The 14784-nt window shown below is 38.6% G+C and overlaps 1 protein-coding gene across 1 annotated transcript in view; it reads right to left on the minus strand.

Moving 5' to 3' along the window:
- Window positions 1-23: 23 nt before the first annotated feature.
- SPATA33 (spermatogenesis associated 33) overlaps window positions 24-14784 on the minus strand; it is a 29194-nt gene continuing 14433 nt past the window's right edge. The window contains exons 2-3 of the mRNA XM_044659383.1: window positions 3991-4068; window positions 24-247 (exon numbers count right to left, since the gene is read on the minus strand). Of these exons, the coding sequence (XP_044515318.1) occupies window positions 24-247; window positions 3991-4068 (302 nt within the window). The remainder of the gene's footprint in view (window positions 248-3990; window positions 4069-14784) is intronic.

Raw genomic sequence — 14784 nt, forward strand, 5'->3', positions numbered from 1 at the left:
GGCATTGGTGTTTCAGTGGACCATTATTTAGGTTTCGGAGGTTCTTTTCGAAGGTATGCATCAATTGTGCTGGGGTTCCTGTGGCGGTAGTAGGGACCGTAGTCTATCTGATCCTTAATGGTTCTTTGTATATCTTGTCCTAATGCTCCATCGTGTAACCTCTCGTTGGAAGCTCGAGTAACGACAATGTGGGGAACGATAAATTTGTTCTCGTCTTCCTCTGGATTTCTTGACTCAGAAGCCATTTCTAAAAGGAGGAAAATGGGGGAAATCCAAGCATTACTCCAACAGAAAGCTCCAATCTGATGTAATAAAGTCACTATACCATCTTAATAACTGTCTTTGCTTTAAGCTAGTTGTGTGTATTGGTCAACTGTTGAGCTAATGCATCTAGGGAGAGGTCTCTCATAAGCTTGGACCTAAAGGTTATCTTGAAATTGGGGTAGTCACTCCTCACACACATATAACCTACAAACCTGTGAGCACTAAACTGGGAAGGAAGCCAGATGAGATGCTACAGTACTATGTTTTTTATCACTAAATTGTTTTACTTTTTATTTTTAAATAATGTTATATTCCCCCAATTACATGTAAAAACAATTTAACTTTAAAAAAAAATTTAAGTTCCAAATTGTCTCACTTCTTCTGACTTTCCTTCTCTCCCTCTCTCCCTCCCCTCTCCTCTCCCTGAGACAGTAAGCAATCTGATATAGATTTTACAAGGGCAATCATATAAAACAAAAAATTGTTTAACTTTAAAAATAATAACTGGTAAGGACTGATTGAGGTTTCTAAGTTGATGAGGCTTCTGCTTCAGTGTACCTGTTCATAGTGGTGGGGTTCCTGTGCCTAATAACTAAATGAAAATTACTAAAATTGTTTGACAGGTTAGCCATGTTTTCCCTCTTCCAAGCCTTTGATCACCTTGCTCCTCTCATCAGGAATGCCCTCCCCCTTCTTCTCCATCTCCCAACCTTCTCCTCATTCTTGAAAATATAACTGAAATGCCAACTCCTTTACCAGGAAGATTTCCTGGATCTCCCCAATTGGTAACAATGCCACCATCTCAAAGAGCACTTTGCTTTGTTCTTTTCTAAATGCACATGATAGATGGAGTCAAAGGAATCCGGTTCAAATCTTGCCTCTGACATTTCCTCTTTGGGTGACCTTGGTCATTTAAACTCCCTGAGAGTGAGGGGGCTAGATTAAATGGCTTCTCAGATGAGATCTAGGAGCCTATCTATGGAATAGAGTCAAATTAATAAGAATATAAGGCATTTCCTAATGGACAAATGGTCAAAGGACATGAATAGGCATTCCTCAGATGAAGAATTAAAACTATCTTTGGATAGAAGAAAAAATGTTCCAAATCACTCTTAATTAGAAAAAATCAAATTAAAATAACTCTGAGGTACCACCACACACTTTTTAGCCTGGAAAAGTTGACAAAAAAGGAAAATGATAATTGTTGGAGAGGATGTGGGAAAACTGAGATACTAATATATTGTTGCTGGAGCTTTGAACTGATACAACCATTCTGGGGAGAATTTAGAACCATAGCCAAAGAATCATCAAATTTTCTTTTGATCCAGCAATTCCACACTAGGTCTGTATCCCAGAAAGGCCAAAAGTTGGAAAAAAAGGACCTCCTTGTACAAAAATATTTATTGCAGCCCTTTTTGTGGTGGCAAAGAATTGTAAACTGAAGGAATGTTCGTTAATTGGAGAATGGCTGAACAAGATGTAGTATATGATTACAATGCTATAAAAAATGATTAACAGATCACAAAAAAAACCCTGGAAGACTTATATGAAGCAATGCAGTGAAATGAGTAGAACCAGGAGAATGCTGTATATAGTGTAAGATTAAAATCGTGAGACTGGCTGCGAACTTTATTATTTTACTAATCAGAAAGGAGTAGGGGGGAAGGGTAAAGGGGAGAGAGAGAGAGACAGAGAAACAGAGAGAGAGAGAGACAGAGAGAGAGGAAGAGAGAGAGAGAGAGAGGAGGTAGATAACTTAGAAAAAGTTTTACCCTAATCAGCTTCCCCATTTGGCTGCTTGTCCTGTAGCAGCTCCTGCCAGCACCAAGAGGGAAGAAGAAACAAGCAGCATGCTTCCTGGTTCACCACTGTTTTACTCTCCTGACTACTCCCTCCATGCTGGCATTGCATGCTGATGACTGATGTAAGGGTGCTGGAGACATTTAGGATGATGCCAGCTGCCTAGCTTAGGTTGGCAAAAGCTGTTTAGGCTGCAGTCAGGGAATGCCAGGCAGTGGTGGATGCTGGGAAGGTGGGCACAGCTATTTTTCCTTACACAATCCCCACTTCTGATTCTCTTCATTTGGTTTACCAGGAGATTAATGTGTCAGGTCTCCCCAATGAATCATTCCACATATGGAATCTATACATTTAAGATTTTCTCACTAGGGGGTATAAAACATTGCACTGACATAGAGGGAATTATGACAGTCTTGATAATAAAAGGGAAAGGGAAAGAAAAAAAGAAAAAAAAAGATTATTAGGAGCAAGAAAAAAAAAGATTATTAGGAGCACTGACAAAAAGCCAATTAAGGGGCATTCCCCTTTGGCATAAGAGTTTACAATCAGAATAAATGTAGGTTCAACCCCCTTCAGTTAAGTTCATTACATCCAAAAGTTTACTTTGGAACTCTTGATGTAGTGTGTGATTTCTGCAAACATCCTTATAATATCTTCAGAAAATCCTCTTTCCTGGTCCAGGGTGCTGGCGATTTTCTTTTCTTAAAATTACTTTAAAAGATCTTAAACTTTGGAATTTAGGATAATTATACAATTCCCCCTCTCCCTCCTCAGGAGGGTATTGAGCAACACTACAATTGCTCCAGGATGCATGTGTAGAAGTGGAATCTAGAAATCCCCAAACTTGTAGCCTAGCGTGATCTAATGACCCTCCAGTTTAGTTAGTTTGAAGGTGAAGACCTCAAGTTTGACTTTGTCACATGAATTTCTCCCTAGGGAAAAGCCCAACTTCACTAGTCTCAGACTAACAATAGATCTTAAAGTAGTTTAAGTAGAGATGGCTTAACTCTTAAAAAATCTAAACTCAGATTTTAAGTATCTCTTTTTGTCCCAGTGGTTTCTCCCCTTAGGCCAAAGTCCTTTACCAAAGTAGCTTAGCCCTTTGACTGGATCTTTCCATTTTGTATCCTTGTTGTAAAGGGTCAGTCTCTCACTATTGTTCCTATCTGGGACTCCTCATTTTCTTTATTATCATTGTAAAGTCAATCAACTATACTCTCCTATCCTCAGTTCCCCAGTTCCCCTAAAAGGGTTTTTAAGTTCCCCAAATTCTTTTGTTTCTCAGAATTGTCCAATCTTGCACAGTTGGCATTCCCAGAAGTTCAGTGACCAGAGTTGTCAGAGTCTGGGACTCTGTGTGGGTTTATAGTGCACAACTCTGTGAGGAGGCCTAATTTAGCATTGAACTCCTATCCATAATTAAAGAGTGGTTTTTCCTGACTATTTCTGTGTTTTTTTCCAGCTTAACACATGGCTAAGTTATGAATCAATTCTCAAAAATACAAACAAAAAAAATAGGAGAGAAAAAAATTAGATAAAAATATCAAATCCTATGTGTATAAAAATTATGAGTAAAAATTAAGATTATAATAGGTCCTTGATTCACCAGCAAGGCCAAATTGAGGTAGTTTATATCCTACAAGCATGCAGGACAGTTGCAACAATATTGCACTTACCCATTGTTAGCTAGGACTAAAGAAAATTGCCATACTACAAGAGAAAAAAAGGAACAAAAGCTTGAGGTAAAAGGGAAATATGATTCCCTTCTCTGATTTTTCCTTTAATCACAGGGCCAGGGAAACCAAAGTGAAAGCTAAGCAGAGGTACTTGTATAACTAGAGGCAGGAAAGTCCAGTGTCTGGGTTTGCTAAAACTACTTCCCTAAATCCCTGGGACAAGCCCCTCTGCTTTGGTATAGATCCTCACCAACCCCACAGGGATCATTGATCTCCCTGACCTTGTGCTTCTTTGCATTGTGCAGTAGCTTATCAGTAGTCCTTTCTTCTGCAATCAGACACAAAGATAACTAATTAAAGTCCCATAATATTTAACAACCAATGGCAGGTTTCCATAGTCTAAAGCTTTTGAGTATGCAATGTTATTATGGCTAAAATGTATTGCAAACTTATCTTTCAAAATCAAAATATCAATACTGATTATATATACTAAAGTTAAAAAAATTAAAAACAATAAAATTCCAATTAGGATGAAAGAAAAAAAATCAGAAAGAAAATCATATTTCACATCCCATTAAACAATGAGTTGGCCAAATAGAGGCACAACAAAAGGATTTCTCACAGCTATGAACCACAGTGTGAGTGTACATAATTTTTTCTCCTGGTAAAAGCTTGATATAATCTTTGCTCCAATAGAATTGACTAATGCCAATTCTAAACAGTATCACAATTTCCAAGATTAGAAAAGCCCAATTGGTTATAGTAGCAAACAAACCAGTTCCCTGTAACCATAAGAGGTTCTACAATGTACCATCAGATATCACATGAGGCTCTACATCGATTTGCTGAGTGTCATTTAAAATCCTTTGAAGCTCATGGATATTTGTCACAATTTCACCAGATCTATTTATATAAGAGCATCAAGATTGATTAATAAGGGCACATGCACTCCCAATGTGGTTGTAAGCATGTCAAGAGCCAGCTGGTCTTGTATAACTGAGCTAAGGAGTCAGTCTACTCTCATAGGAAAGAGATAGCCTTAGACATTCTGGAGATGGCTTGAACTGTGTCTTGAGTCCATCTTTCAACCTCAGCCAAGATATTTCTAATAGTCTATCACTGCCATCATTCCAAAATTTGGCAGAAGTGCCCAGAAAAACCTCTGTACTGCTGATGAGGATGCTACTGAATTTAGTCTTGATCTCTTGGTTTTAGAATGCCACCAAGAACCTAGATTCCTGGCCATGGACTTGTCTACTTGGCTAACATAGTGGTCATGCACAGATACTGGTGGAGTCACATAAGCCAAATCACAGGTACCATCTACTCTTGGAGAAGGGTAGAGTAAGCTGAAGAGTTACAAATAGAACTGTCTAGGGGGTGCCAAGCCCCATGGGAAATCCATCTTCAGCTGGGATGAGACCATGACAGTTGTAAAAGATGTCCATTGCATTTCTTAGCTTTACCTACTAGGGAATGGAATGATGAGGTTGCACTTCACCTTGTCACCCATATATCTACTACTTAAAGGACCCTTACCTCTTTTCACACACAAATCAAAGGTAGGCACATGATCAATCAGAGGTAATGGTGCTCCTAAGTATCTGAAAACCACTTCTGAAGACTTGTTAAAATCAACTGAGATTTTCAGTTCCTTAAATTTCTCAAAGATCAAAAGGAGCAAAAGGAGCAAAAGGCTTTTTAGGTAACATGTGATCTTCCTGTGGTGCAAGCTGTGGTAAAGCCTCATTCCTATGGATAGGAATTGTTGCCCATGACAAAACAGAGTTCTTATGGATCTGGTGTCAGACCCAGCAAGCATAAGGACCAGTGGCTTTGCCTTGGAAAAGAGTTTGTCCAACTTGACTGTGGGCTTTTATAACAGTATTATCCCTAGTCCAATCATAGGAAGAGGGTGCAAATGAAGATAATATAACAGAACTTATGGCTAATAACCAAAACATTATAACTAATAAAAGTAGCATTGTGTAACAGAATATCTTAGATTAGATTAATATTTTATAGCTTCCAGTGAGAGAATCTTAAATGTATAGATTCCATATGTGGAATGATTCATTGGGGAGACCTGACACATTAATCTCCTGGTAAACCAAATGAAGAGATTTAATATGCTGGCCTCCCAGAGGATCAGAAGTGGGGATTGTGCAAGGAAAAATAGCTGTGCCCACCTTCCCAGCATCCACCACTGCCTGGCATTCCCTGACTACAGCCTAAACAGCTGTTGCCAATGTAGGCTAGGCATCTGGCATCATCCTAAATGTCTCCAGCACCCTGACATCAGTCATCAGGAGAGTCAGGAGGGAGGAGTCAGGAGAGTATAACAGTGGTGAACCAGGAAGCATGCTGCTTGTTTCTTCTTCCCTGTTGGTGCTGGCAGGAGTTGCTGTAGGACAAGCAGCCAAATGGGGAGGCTGATTAGGGTAAAACTTTTCCAAGTTATCTACCTCCTCTATCTCTCCTTTTCACCCTTCTCCCTTATTCCTTTCTGATTAATAAAAAATAAAATTTGCATCCAGTCTCATAATTTTAAGTAATGTCAACATTACTTAAAATTATGTAATGTCAACAGTAATGTCAACAAAGTACTACGCATTAACTGTGAATGACTTTACTATTATCAACACCACAAGAATCCACTACAACTCCAAGAAATTCATGATGAAAAAGGCTCACTATCACCATAAGAGGAACTGATGTTGTCTTAATGTAGACTGAAGCATACTATTCTCACTTTATTTCCTTTATGAATTTTCCTCTATTATAAGCCATCTGTGTCGTCTTTTACAACAAGATGAACATATGATAGCACATATATAATCATATTACCTTTCACCTAGGGGAGGAATGAGGGATGGGAGGGATGGAGGTAACATTGATCACAAAATATCAGAAAAGGGTTATTATATCTACATGTACCCTGGAAAAAACCCTAACAAAAAAAAAACTCACACTATCTGCAAAGTTCAATAAAGCAAAGTACAATAATACAAATAAAATAAAATATATGCCTTCCACCCTAGTCATATCTTTCCTGATTTAAATAGGCTGCCCCCCCAATCCCTCCTTTAAATGTTCTTACCAGGTCTTGCTCCCCTTCTCAAGCTTCCAGCAGGGAATGCATCACTTGCACTGGTGTTAGATGTCCCTCTTCCTGTGCTTGTCCTTGAAATGTCTTTGAAAGGAAACAAATGAATACATAATCGGAAGATAGATAAATAATTGGATCAAGGGCAATGAGTAGTTTGCTTCTTCTGGTCACTGAGAGCCACCATAGAGAAGCCAATCAAGGCAGAGATAAAAGAAATGGGTTATTTCTTTTCATAAACACATGGCTATTTGTATGGAAACCGTGTATGAAAAAAAAATGGTAAGCCATTAGTAGAGAGGGCAGTAATGAGTACAAGTTACAGAGTAGCATTAGAGATAGGCTTTGATATAAAGAAACCTTCCTAACAACCAAAACCTACATAAAAAGGATGGATAACTAGCTATCAGGTAAATTAAAGTGGGGATTCTTGTCTAGCTATGGGTTCAATTAGCTGACTTTCCAACTCTGAGATACTGCTTCCTGCAGGAAAGAACATGGTTTTGTCCACAGAACCGAGAGTTCCTATTTCATTAACTTGCACAGAGACCTCTAGTAGGTGACTCCTCCTTTGATACTGAGAAAAATTGAGAGAATTGAGAGGATTAGGACACCAAGTGGTAAATTAAGGGAACTGAGTAAACCATACTGACTCCATCTTATGACAATTCTAGAGTTAATTCAGTTCCCTTTCTATTTAGTTATGGGTCTAGTCCAAATTCTGTCCTGTGGGAAAACTTTATTCAGTTGTGGGAATTGGGAAAAAATCTTTTTGCATTATTTGAATCTGACCCTGTGTGGCTAGGAAATTGAACCACATGTACCTGCTGTTTAGAAATCCTTGATGAAGGATCTAGATTATTGTGACCAAAAATGTGGTCTGATTCAAAGATGGCTGCAAGGAGTTCTTTCATAATTGTACATCTCAAGCAACCCATATGTCTCATCAGAAAACTGGCTTCATTATTGATCAGTTAGCATTCCATGTTCCTTTGACTGTTTATAGATACTTAGGGAGGAGTGGAATGCATCTTTTCCTGAATTCAGAGAACTGCATGTTCACTCACTGGGCCCCCCACCCACTTGGAAATTACATAATCTTTCTTCCAATTAGAAATCAGACTACCTAATGTTGTATTTTTCCTTTTAATTAATTGGTTTTATTTGATGAATGGTTTTTAATGTATAAAAGTCTGTCTCAGGGGCCTGATCCCAATTTGTTGGGCAATTGCCATGCATTACTTCATAAATCCATATGCTCAGAAGATCGAACCTTTGTTTATTACTCAGTCATTTTATCAGCCACAAAGCCAAATAAAAACACTTTTGCTATCCATTATCTGCCATTCTTTAAAAATACAAATTGTAAATGAATTTTATAAGCCTAAAAGGATTACATGAATGTTATTATTACAAATATTATTTTTTGCCTGATGATTTCATTGATTTGGGAAACTGTCCATGTGAGAACTTCCTCTAACTGAGGCAGATGAGTGACTTTTCCCTAACATATTTTTAGAGAGTGACTTGGTCTGTGAAACATTAAGTAGATTGATTATGGCTATACAGAAGGAGTCAGAAGTAGGACATGGACCCAGGAGCTCCTGACTGCAAGATTAACCTTCTATTCACTTTGCTACATTGTCATGATTGGAGAAAGTTTTGGAGTAGATTTGCTCCTAATTCTCAATTCTCATCAAGGCAATTCAACAAACATTTATTAATTGTATGTAGGAAGCTGCCCTAAGTCCTGGGGATACAAGGACAAAAATGAAAGGAACTTACATTCTAGGGGAGGCATACAGTGTGGACACAGATAAATCAAATCATTCGAGGAGAGAGAGAACAATCACCCACAGAGGCTTGGAAAAGGCTTCAGGGAGGATTCGAATCTTGAAATGAGCTATGAAGGAAGCCAAGGAGGTAGTATAGTGAATGTATTCCAAGCATGTAGGATGCCAGTGTGCGGCATCTGGAAGATATTGCATCTGGAAACATCAAGTAGGCTCACTTGGCTGGAATGTGGGAGGTGTGAAGGACAGTCATATGAAATATCTTGAAGACTGAAGCCATACTATGATGAGTTTTTTCTTAATTAACAAAACATTTTAAAACCCTTACCTTCTGTCTTAGAATTGATACTAAGTATTGATTCCAAGGCAGAAGAGTGGTAAGGGCTAGGCAATTGGAGCGAAATGACTTGCCTGCAGACACCCAGTTAAGGAAGTGTTGTGGCCAATTTTGAACCCAAAATACCTCCTCAGGTCTGGCTCTCTATCCATTGAGCCACCTAGCCACCCCTCCACCAAAGCTTTTTATATGGGGTAATGACATGGTTGGAACTGTGCTAAAGGAAGATTATTTTAGCAGTTAGGTAAAGACTGAATTAAAGGGGAGGGGTCAGGAAGCTTGAGTAAACTAAGAGACTATTATAAAATAGGCGAGTGAGCTCAAATTTGAATGGTGGTTATGTGAGTGAAGAGAAAGCTACTGATGTGGGGGGATGTTGTGGAAATGGAATTGATAGGCCTTGGCACCTAATTAAATTGGGGAATAAAGAGTCATAGGTAATTCTAAGGTGATTAGAGGGCTGATTCATTGTGAGGGGATTGTCTTGGCCAGAAGTGCCAGTTTTTTAAGTAAGACAAAAGTCTATATTATCTCTACTCTCTAATCTTTAGTTTCTTTTTACTTGTTTCTTCACTGCTGCTTATGAACATGCTGATGTCTTCTCCATTTGTAAAAGATCTTCCCTTGATCTGACCATACATACTATTTCTCTCTTTCCCTTCTCAGAAAAAATCCTTGAAAAGTCAGTCCATCTACATTTCCTATCCTCTCACTTGTTTGCAACCTCACTGGAGGCTGGTTTCTGACCTCATCATTCAAGGAAAATTTGCTCTCTCTCCAAAGTCCATGTTATTGCACCCTACCCCAATCAATAAATTCAATTGGCTCCCTCAGTTGGCTCTGGGATCAAACACAAAATCCTCTTTTTGGCCTTCAAGTTAACTTTATAATCTCACCTCTCCCTTCCTACCTTTCCATATATGCCTTATACTTTACTACCTGACATTTGGAGTCAAAGGACATGCAAGGCTTTGTTATCACCCATGTGACCTGGAGTAAGTCAGTGTGACTACTCTTTGATCCAGTGTTTCTGGCTTCCTGGCCATCTCTTGTCCCATGCCTGCAATGTTCTTCCACCTCATCAATGCCTACTGGCTTCCTTTAAATTCCAAAAAAATTCCATCTTCTTTGGGAGCCTTTCCTATCCCCTCAATTCTAGTGTATTCTGTTATTTCCTATTTATTCTGATCATGACTTGTTTGTACATGCTTGCTTGTTGTCTTCCCTACTAGACTGTGAGCTGCTTAAGGGAAGGAACTATCATTTGCTTTTCCTTCTGTCCCCAGTGATTAAGACAGTGCTTGGCACCTGGTAGGTGCTTAATAGATGTTTATCCACTATGATCCTAGTACTGACTTTAATACATAATTCTTCTCTGTCATTTAACTACATGTAATCATTATATGACCAAAAGCAAGTAATCCCCTTGCCCCAAACTCCAGTTTTTGCCCAAGTGGAAAAACATTCCCAGTATTGCTCTATTTAGCAATCATTTGGTCCAACTCTTTCATTTTCAAGATAAGAAAAACTAAGGTTCAGAGAAAGCTAAGTGACTTGCTCCCGGTCACATAGGTGGTAACAAAGCCTTGCATGTCCTTTGACTCCAAATCCCATGTTATTTCTTGTCCTGTTGCCTGACTGCTTTCTGCAAAATAGAGGAACTCCATACTGCAAGAACTATAAGGACCTGTAGCCCTCTTCATACATGCCTGAAGAATGTCATTGTTGAAGGCCATCCTATTAGAATATTAAGGAAAAGTATCAAACGGCCTTATGACTTGGAGGCATCACAATTTATTCAGTTGTTTCAGGGATGAGTCATAATCAAGGACATAGGTATGTGATTAGGAGTGAAAAATAATGGATGGACAGTTTGAGTGGGGTTTTTTTGAAACCAGATTTTATTGTATTATGTTAGGAAGCTTTTAGTGATGAACTCCCTCTAGACAGTCAGATGGGATAGTGGATAGAGTACTGAACTTAGAGTCAAGAAATTTGAGTTGGAATCCTTCATCCTATTACTTGGCTAGCTGTATGACCCAGTGGGTGAATATGGAGGAGCTAAGAAGTTGTGTTCTGTCCAGGTTTATACGGCTAATATGTGTCACAGATAGGACTTGGCCAGATCACTATGCCTTTCTTTCAATGAAACATTAAAAGATTATGAGGAAGGCTTCCCATCTGTAAATGCTCTATGGAAAATTAATGGAAGGATATGGATTGCAATCTGCATTAGCAGTGCACACATAAGTCAGATCACAGATTCTTCCCAGGATCCCTATATATTGGAGATTTTGGCTTTTCAACATTGGTCTTTTCAGTAGTATTAACAGAAAGAGCAAGCATAATAATATAATGTGTTCATTTAAATGAACTCTAACAATATGCTGATTCCCATGTTATCTTTTTGATGAAATGGGAAGTTTCCCTGATAGAACTGCAAGGGCAACTTGTCATTGGTTAGTTGGGTTGACCACACCATTGATGGCCCTTGAAGCAAGGGAGAACTTACCCCACAGAGATCCTGAGCCCAGGAGGGTGGAATATGACCACCAAGGCAAGAAAGGCCACTGGGGCCCTTTAGAGAAGTGTGTTGCTTTGGCCATGTGTTCCCTATGAGTGGGGATGAAATTAAATGTGAAACTCTCAGAGTAATGTTTGGTTTATAATCCCAATATTTTTAGGACCTCCAGCAAGAGTTAGGGGTTTAGAATAAAACCATGCCACCCCACCCCCATTTCTATATTTTAAAACCTTGTGTGTGTATAAGTGGAAAATTTTGTTCCTTTGAACTACATTCCCCAGAATTCCTTTAGTATTTTCCAAAATTCCTTTTAATCTCTCTACCACATTGCATGGTCATGTTTTGTATATAGTAGATTGTAAACTCCACCTCTCTCTCTCTTTCTCTTTTTCTGCATGCTTGGCTGGGAAAGCTGACTTTTTACTCTAGCTTTTTATTTCCTTTTTACTTCAAGTTGTTATTAATAAATTTTATTAAATATAATACTTGGAGCATTTGAATATTAATTTTACTTCTCGTAGGTGGCTTATCTACTCTTGAGGCAAGCTTCTGGGCAAGTCCAGGAAGTAGTGATAACAAGAAGCATAGGAGGAAAAAGCCCCCACAGGTTTGATAAGCTAGCAGGGAGGAAAGGTTTTGGAAGAAAGTAACTCATTTGGTATATTTCACTTACTGAACCCTGAGATAAAATCACATGCTCAAAGACTGTAAACATCAAAGCCCCCTCCTGACAAGAGGTTGGACAGGGGATTGGGGGGGGGATCTTGCATCAATATTATTATAAAAAGTCTGTTCTTACATGCAGGTGTTGAATTTTGGCAGTGGAGTAATTCTGTCATGCAATTGTGTGATGCTAGGTGAGCATCTGCTATGCATTTGCTGTCTAGAGCCAGGGGATGTCCCTTTTAAGAAGCTCCAATAAACTTGCTTTTACTTCAGTCCTAGACTCCAGAAATTATTGGGTGAGTGGGGGGGGGTCCACTGTTTGAGACCTCCGTGCCACACAGTTGGGGGGCTGTTCTGGGATTCTGAAACAATACAGAGCTTCAGTTTCCCCTTTTTAGCACAGTTTAAGACATACATTAGCCAGAGTTTTATGGCTGCTGGCCAGAAAGGGGGGAATTGGGAGCTGTTTGCTTTCTTTCAAGCCTGGAAGGGAGTTTTGGAGGCTAAAGTAAAACCAGTGAAAGATTTGGGAATCTAGATTTGGGCTGCAACAGCATTTGTAAGTATGAATGGGCTAACAGAAGGGGTAGGAAATAAGTCTTGTCTTTTGAAAATTTCTCTATATGTGTGTGGGGTGTGATGCAGCCTCCAGCTGTGGAAAGAGTTGAGGGGGGCCCTCAGTTTTCAGTACTCTGGGAGGGGCCTGGCCAGAAAATGGTGAAGCGAGTGTTACATGTATACAAGAGATCCAGAAAAGCAGGAAGAAGCAAGAAAAAGCCTTTTTGAATAGATAGCCCTAGGGCAGTGATGGCAAACCTTTTAGAGATATAGTGACCAAAATGCAACCATAACCCACTTATCTATCTCAAAGTACCAAAAAGGCAATTTAACCTGAATACTGGGGGTTTAGTTTAGAAAAAAAACACACAAACTTATACATTAACATCTTTGTTTTAAAAAAAAAAAGCACAACAGAACTTTCAATGATACAAACAACTTTTTATTGAAAGATAAAAGTTTGCATTTGGCATGAACAATTGTTTGAATGAAACAATGTTTGAACAATTAATATGATTTTTGCTGTTATATTTAGCTAACCTTGACTTATACTTTGTAAGTTTGAGAGCAACACTTACAACATTCAAGTCATCTGTTAGTTTGTTTCTGGTATTAGATTTGATATAATTCAAAGCTGAAAACAACCGCTCACAATCATAAGATGATCTAAACAAAGTAAGGAAAACAATCCCAGGTGCTTTCATTGACTTAAAATTATTTGGCAGAGAATCCCACACTTTAAGGCTTTCATTTTCAGAACTGTGTTGTTCTTTGCCATCCCTTCTATCTTCTCAAGTGTTTCACACAGGTCATAGAACTTATTTTTCCAGATAGCGCTTTCTTGAAATTCCAATAGCTTCATTTCTAGATTTCCTAAATCTAACCCACATAAGCAGGAAAGATCAAGTTCTTCAAATTTGGCTTTATCTGGAGAAGTAAGAAAACACAGGGTTGTCTCCATCTTAACAGAAAAAATAAGAAAATACAGGGTTGTCTCCATCTTAACGGAAATGTAAAAAATTCTTACTAAAATTCACCTTTGCAACTGCTACAATGCTAGAAAATTCCTTGTAGATTTGCTGATGGCTTCTAGGAATGTCTGCAAATGTGGTAATTTTTTCTAAATGCATTTTTAGATTTGGAAAATATTTCAGCTGCCCATTTCAAGGTCTCTTTCAAAAACCTGCAGTTTTCTATCAAATGTTTTGATATCACAAAACATCGTTTTTGCTATTCTCTCTGCACCTGGGAGTTGTTTGTTCAGTACATTGAAGTGTAGGATAAAATCTGTAAAAAACATGAGTTTGGTAAACCAGATTACATCAGTGAGCTGTGGATATTCCTGCTCTTTTTCATTCATAAACAGCCTAATTTCATCCAAGCAGGCTACAAATCTCTCCAGGACTTACATGAGCCATGATATAATTCACCATTTTTGTGACATCTTTGAGAACATTGTCAAATATTTTGTTGCCTTCTCTGGCACAACAAGCTTCTTGATGTATAATACAATGGAACTGAAAGACTTGATGTTTTGTTTCTTTAACTAAGAACTGTATGAAACCAGATGTTGCCCCCACCATAGAAGATGCTGCATCACTAGTAATTGAAACCACTTTTTCTGGTCTGGTGTTTTTTTGCTTCTTTTTACATTGTGAGCTCCTCAGGGGCAGGGAGCAGTTAAAAAAGTGAAATATAAATACTGTCAATAATAGTAATACTGTTCAAGATTGCATGTATTTTTAAAATTAAGCCAGCAATATCTTACTTGGATGGTTGCATCATGGTGTATTTCATGAACACTCACAGCTATGTGAAATTCTGCATACACTTCTTTCCAATAGGATTAGAAAAGAAATTCTGTGGTTTAACCTTTAAGATCATATAAAAATCAGTATTGTGTGATGTTCTTATAGATAAGCCTCTAGTGGGCAACAAGGCAGGGCCAGTGGCACGTACAGGGCTAGCACCACAAAACCTGTGCTGTTGCCTAAGCTCTGCTCCCCTCCAGCTATGTGCCATGCTGTGAGCTATGCTCCCCTCCAACCTAGCTCCTCTTC

The sequence above is a fragment of the Gracilinanus agilis genome, chromosome 2 (genome assembly GCF_016433145.1).
Source record: "Gracilinanus agilis isolate LMUSP501 chromosome 2, AgileGrace, whole genome shotgun sequence".
In the NCBI taxonomy this organism is placed as follows: Eukaryota; Metazoa; Chordata; class Mammalia; order Didelphimorphia; family Didelphidae; genus Gracilinanus; species Gracilinanus agilis.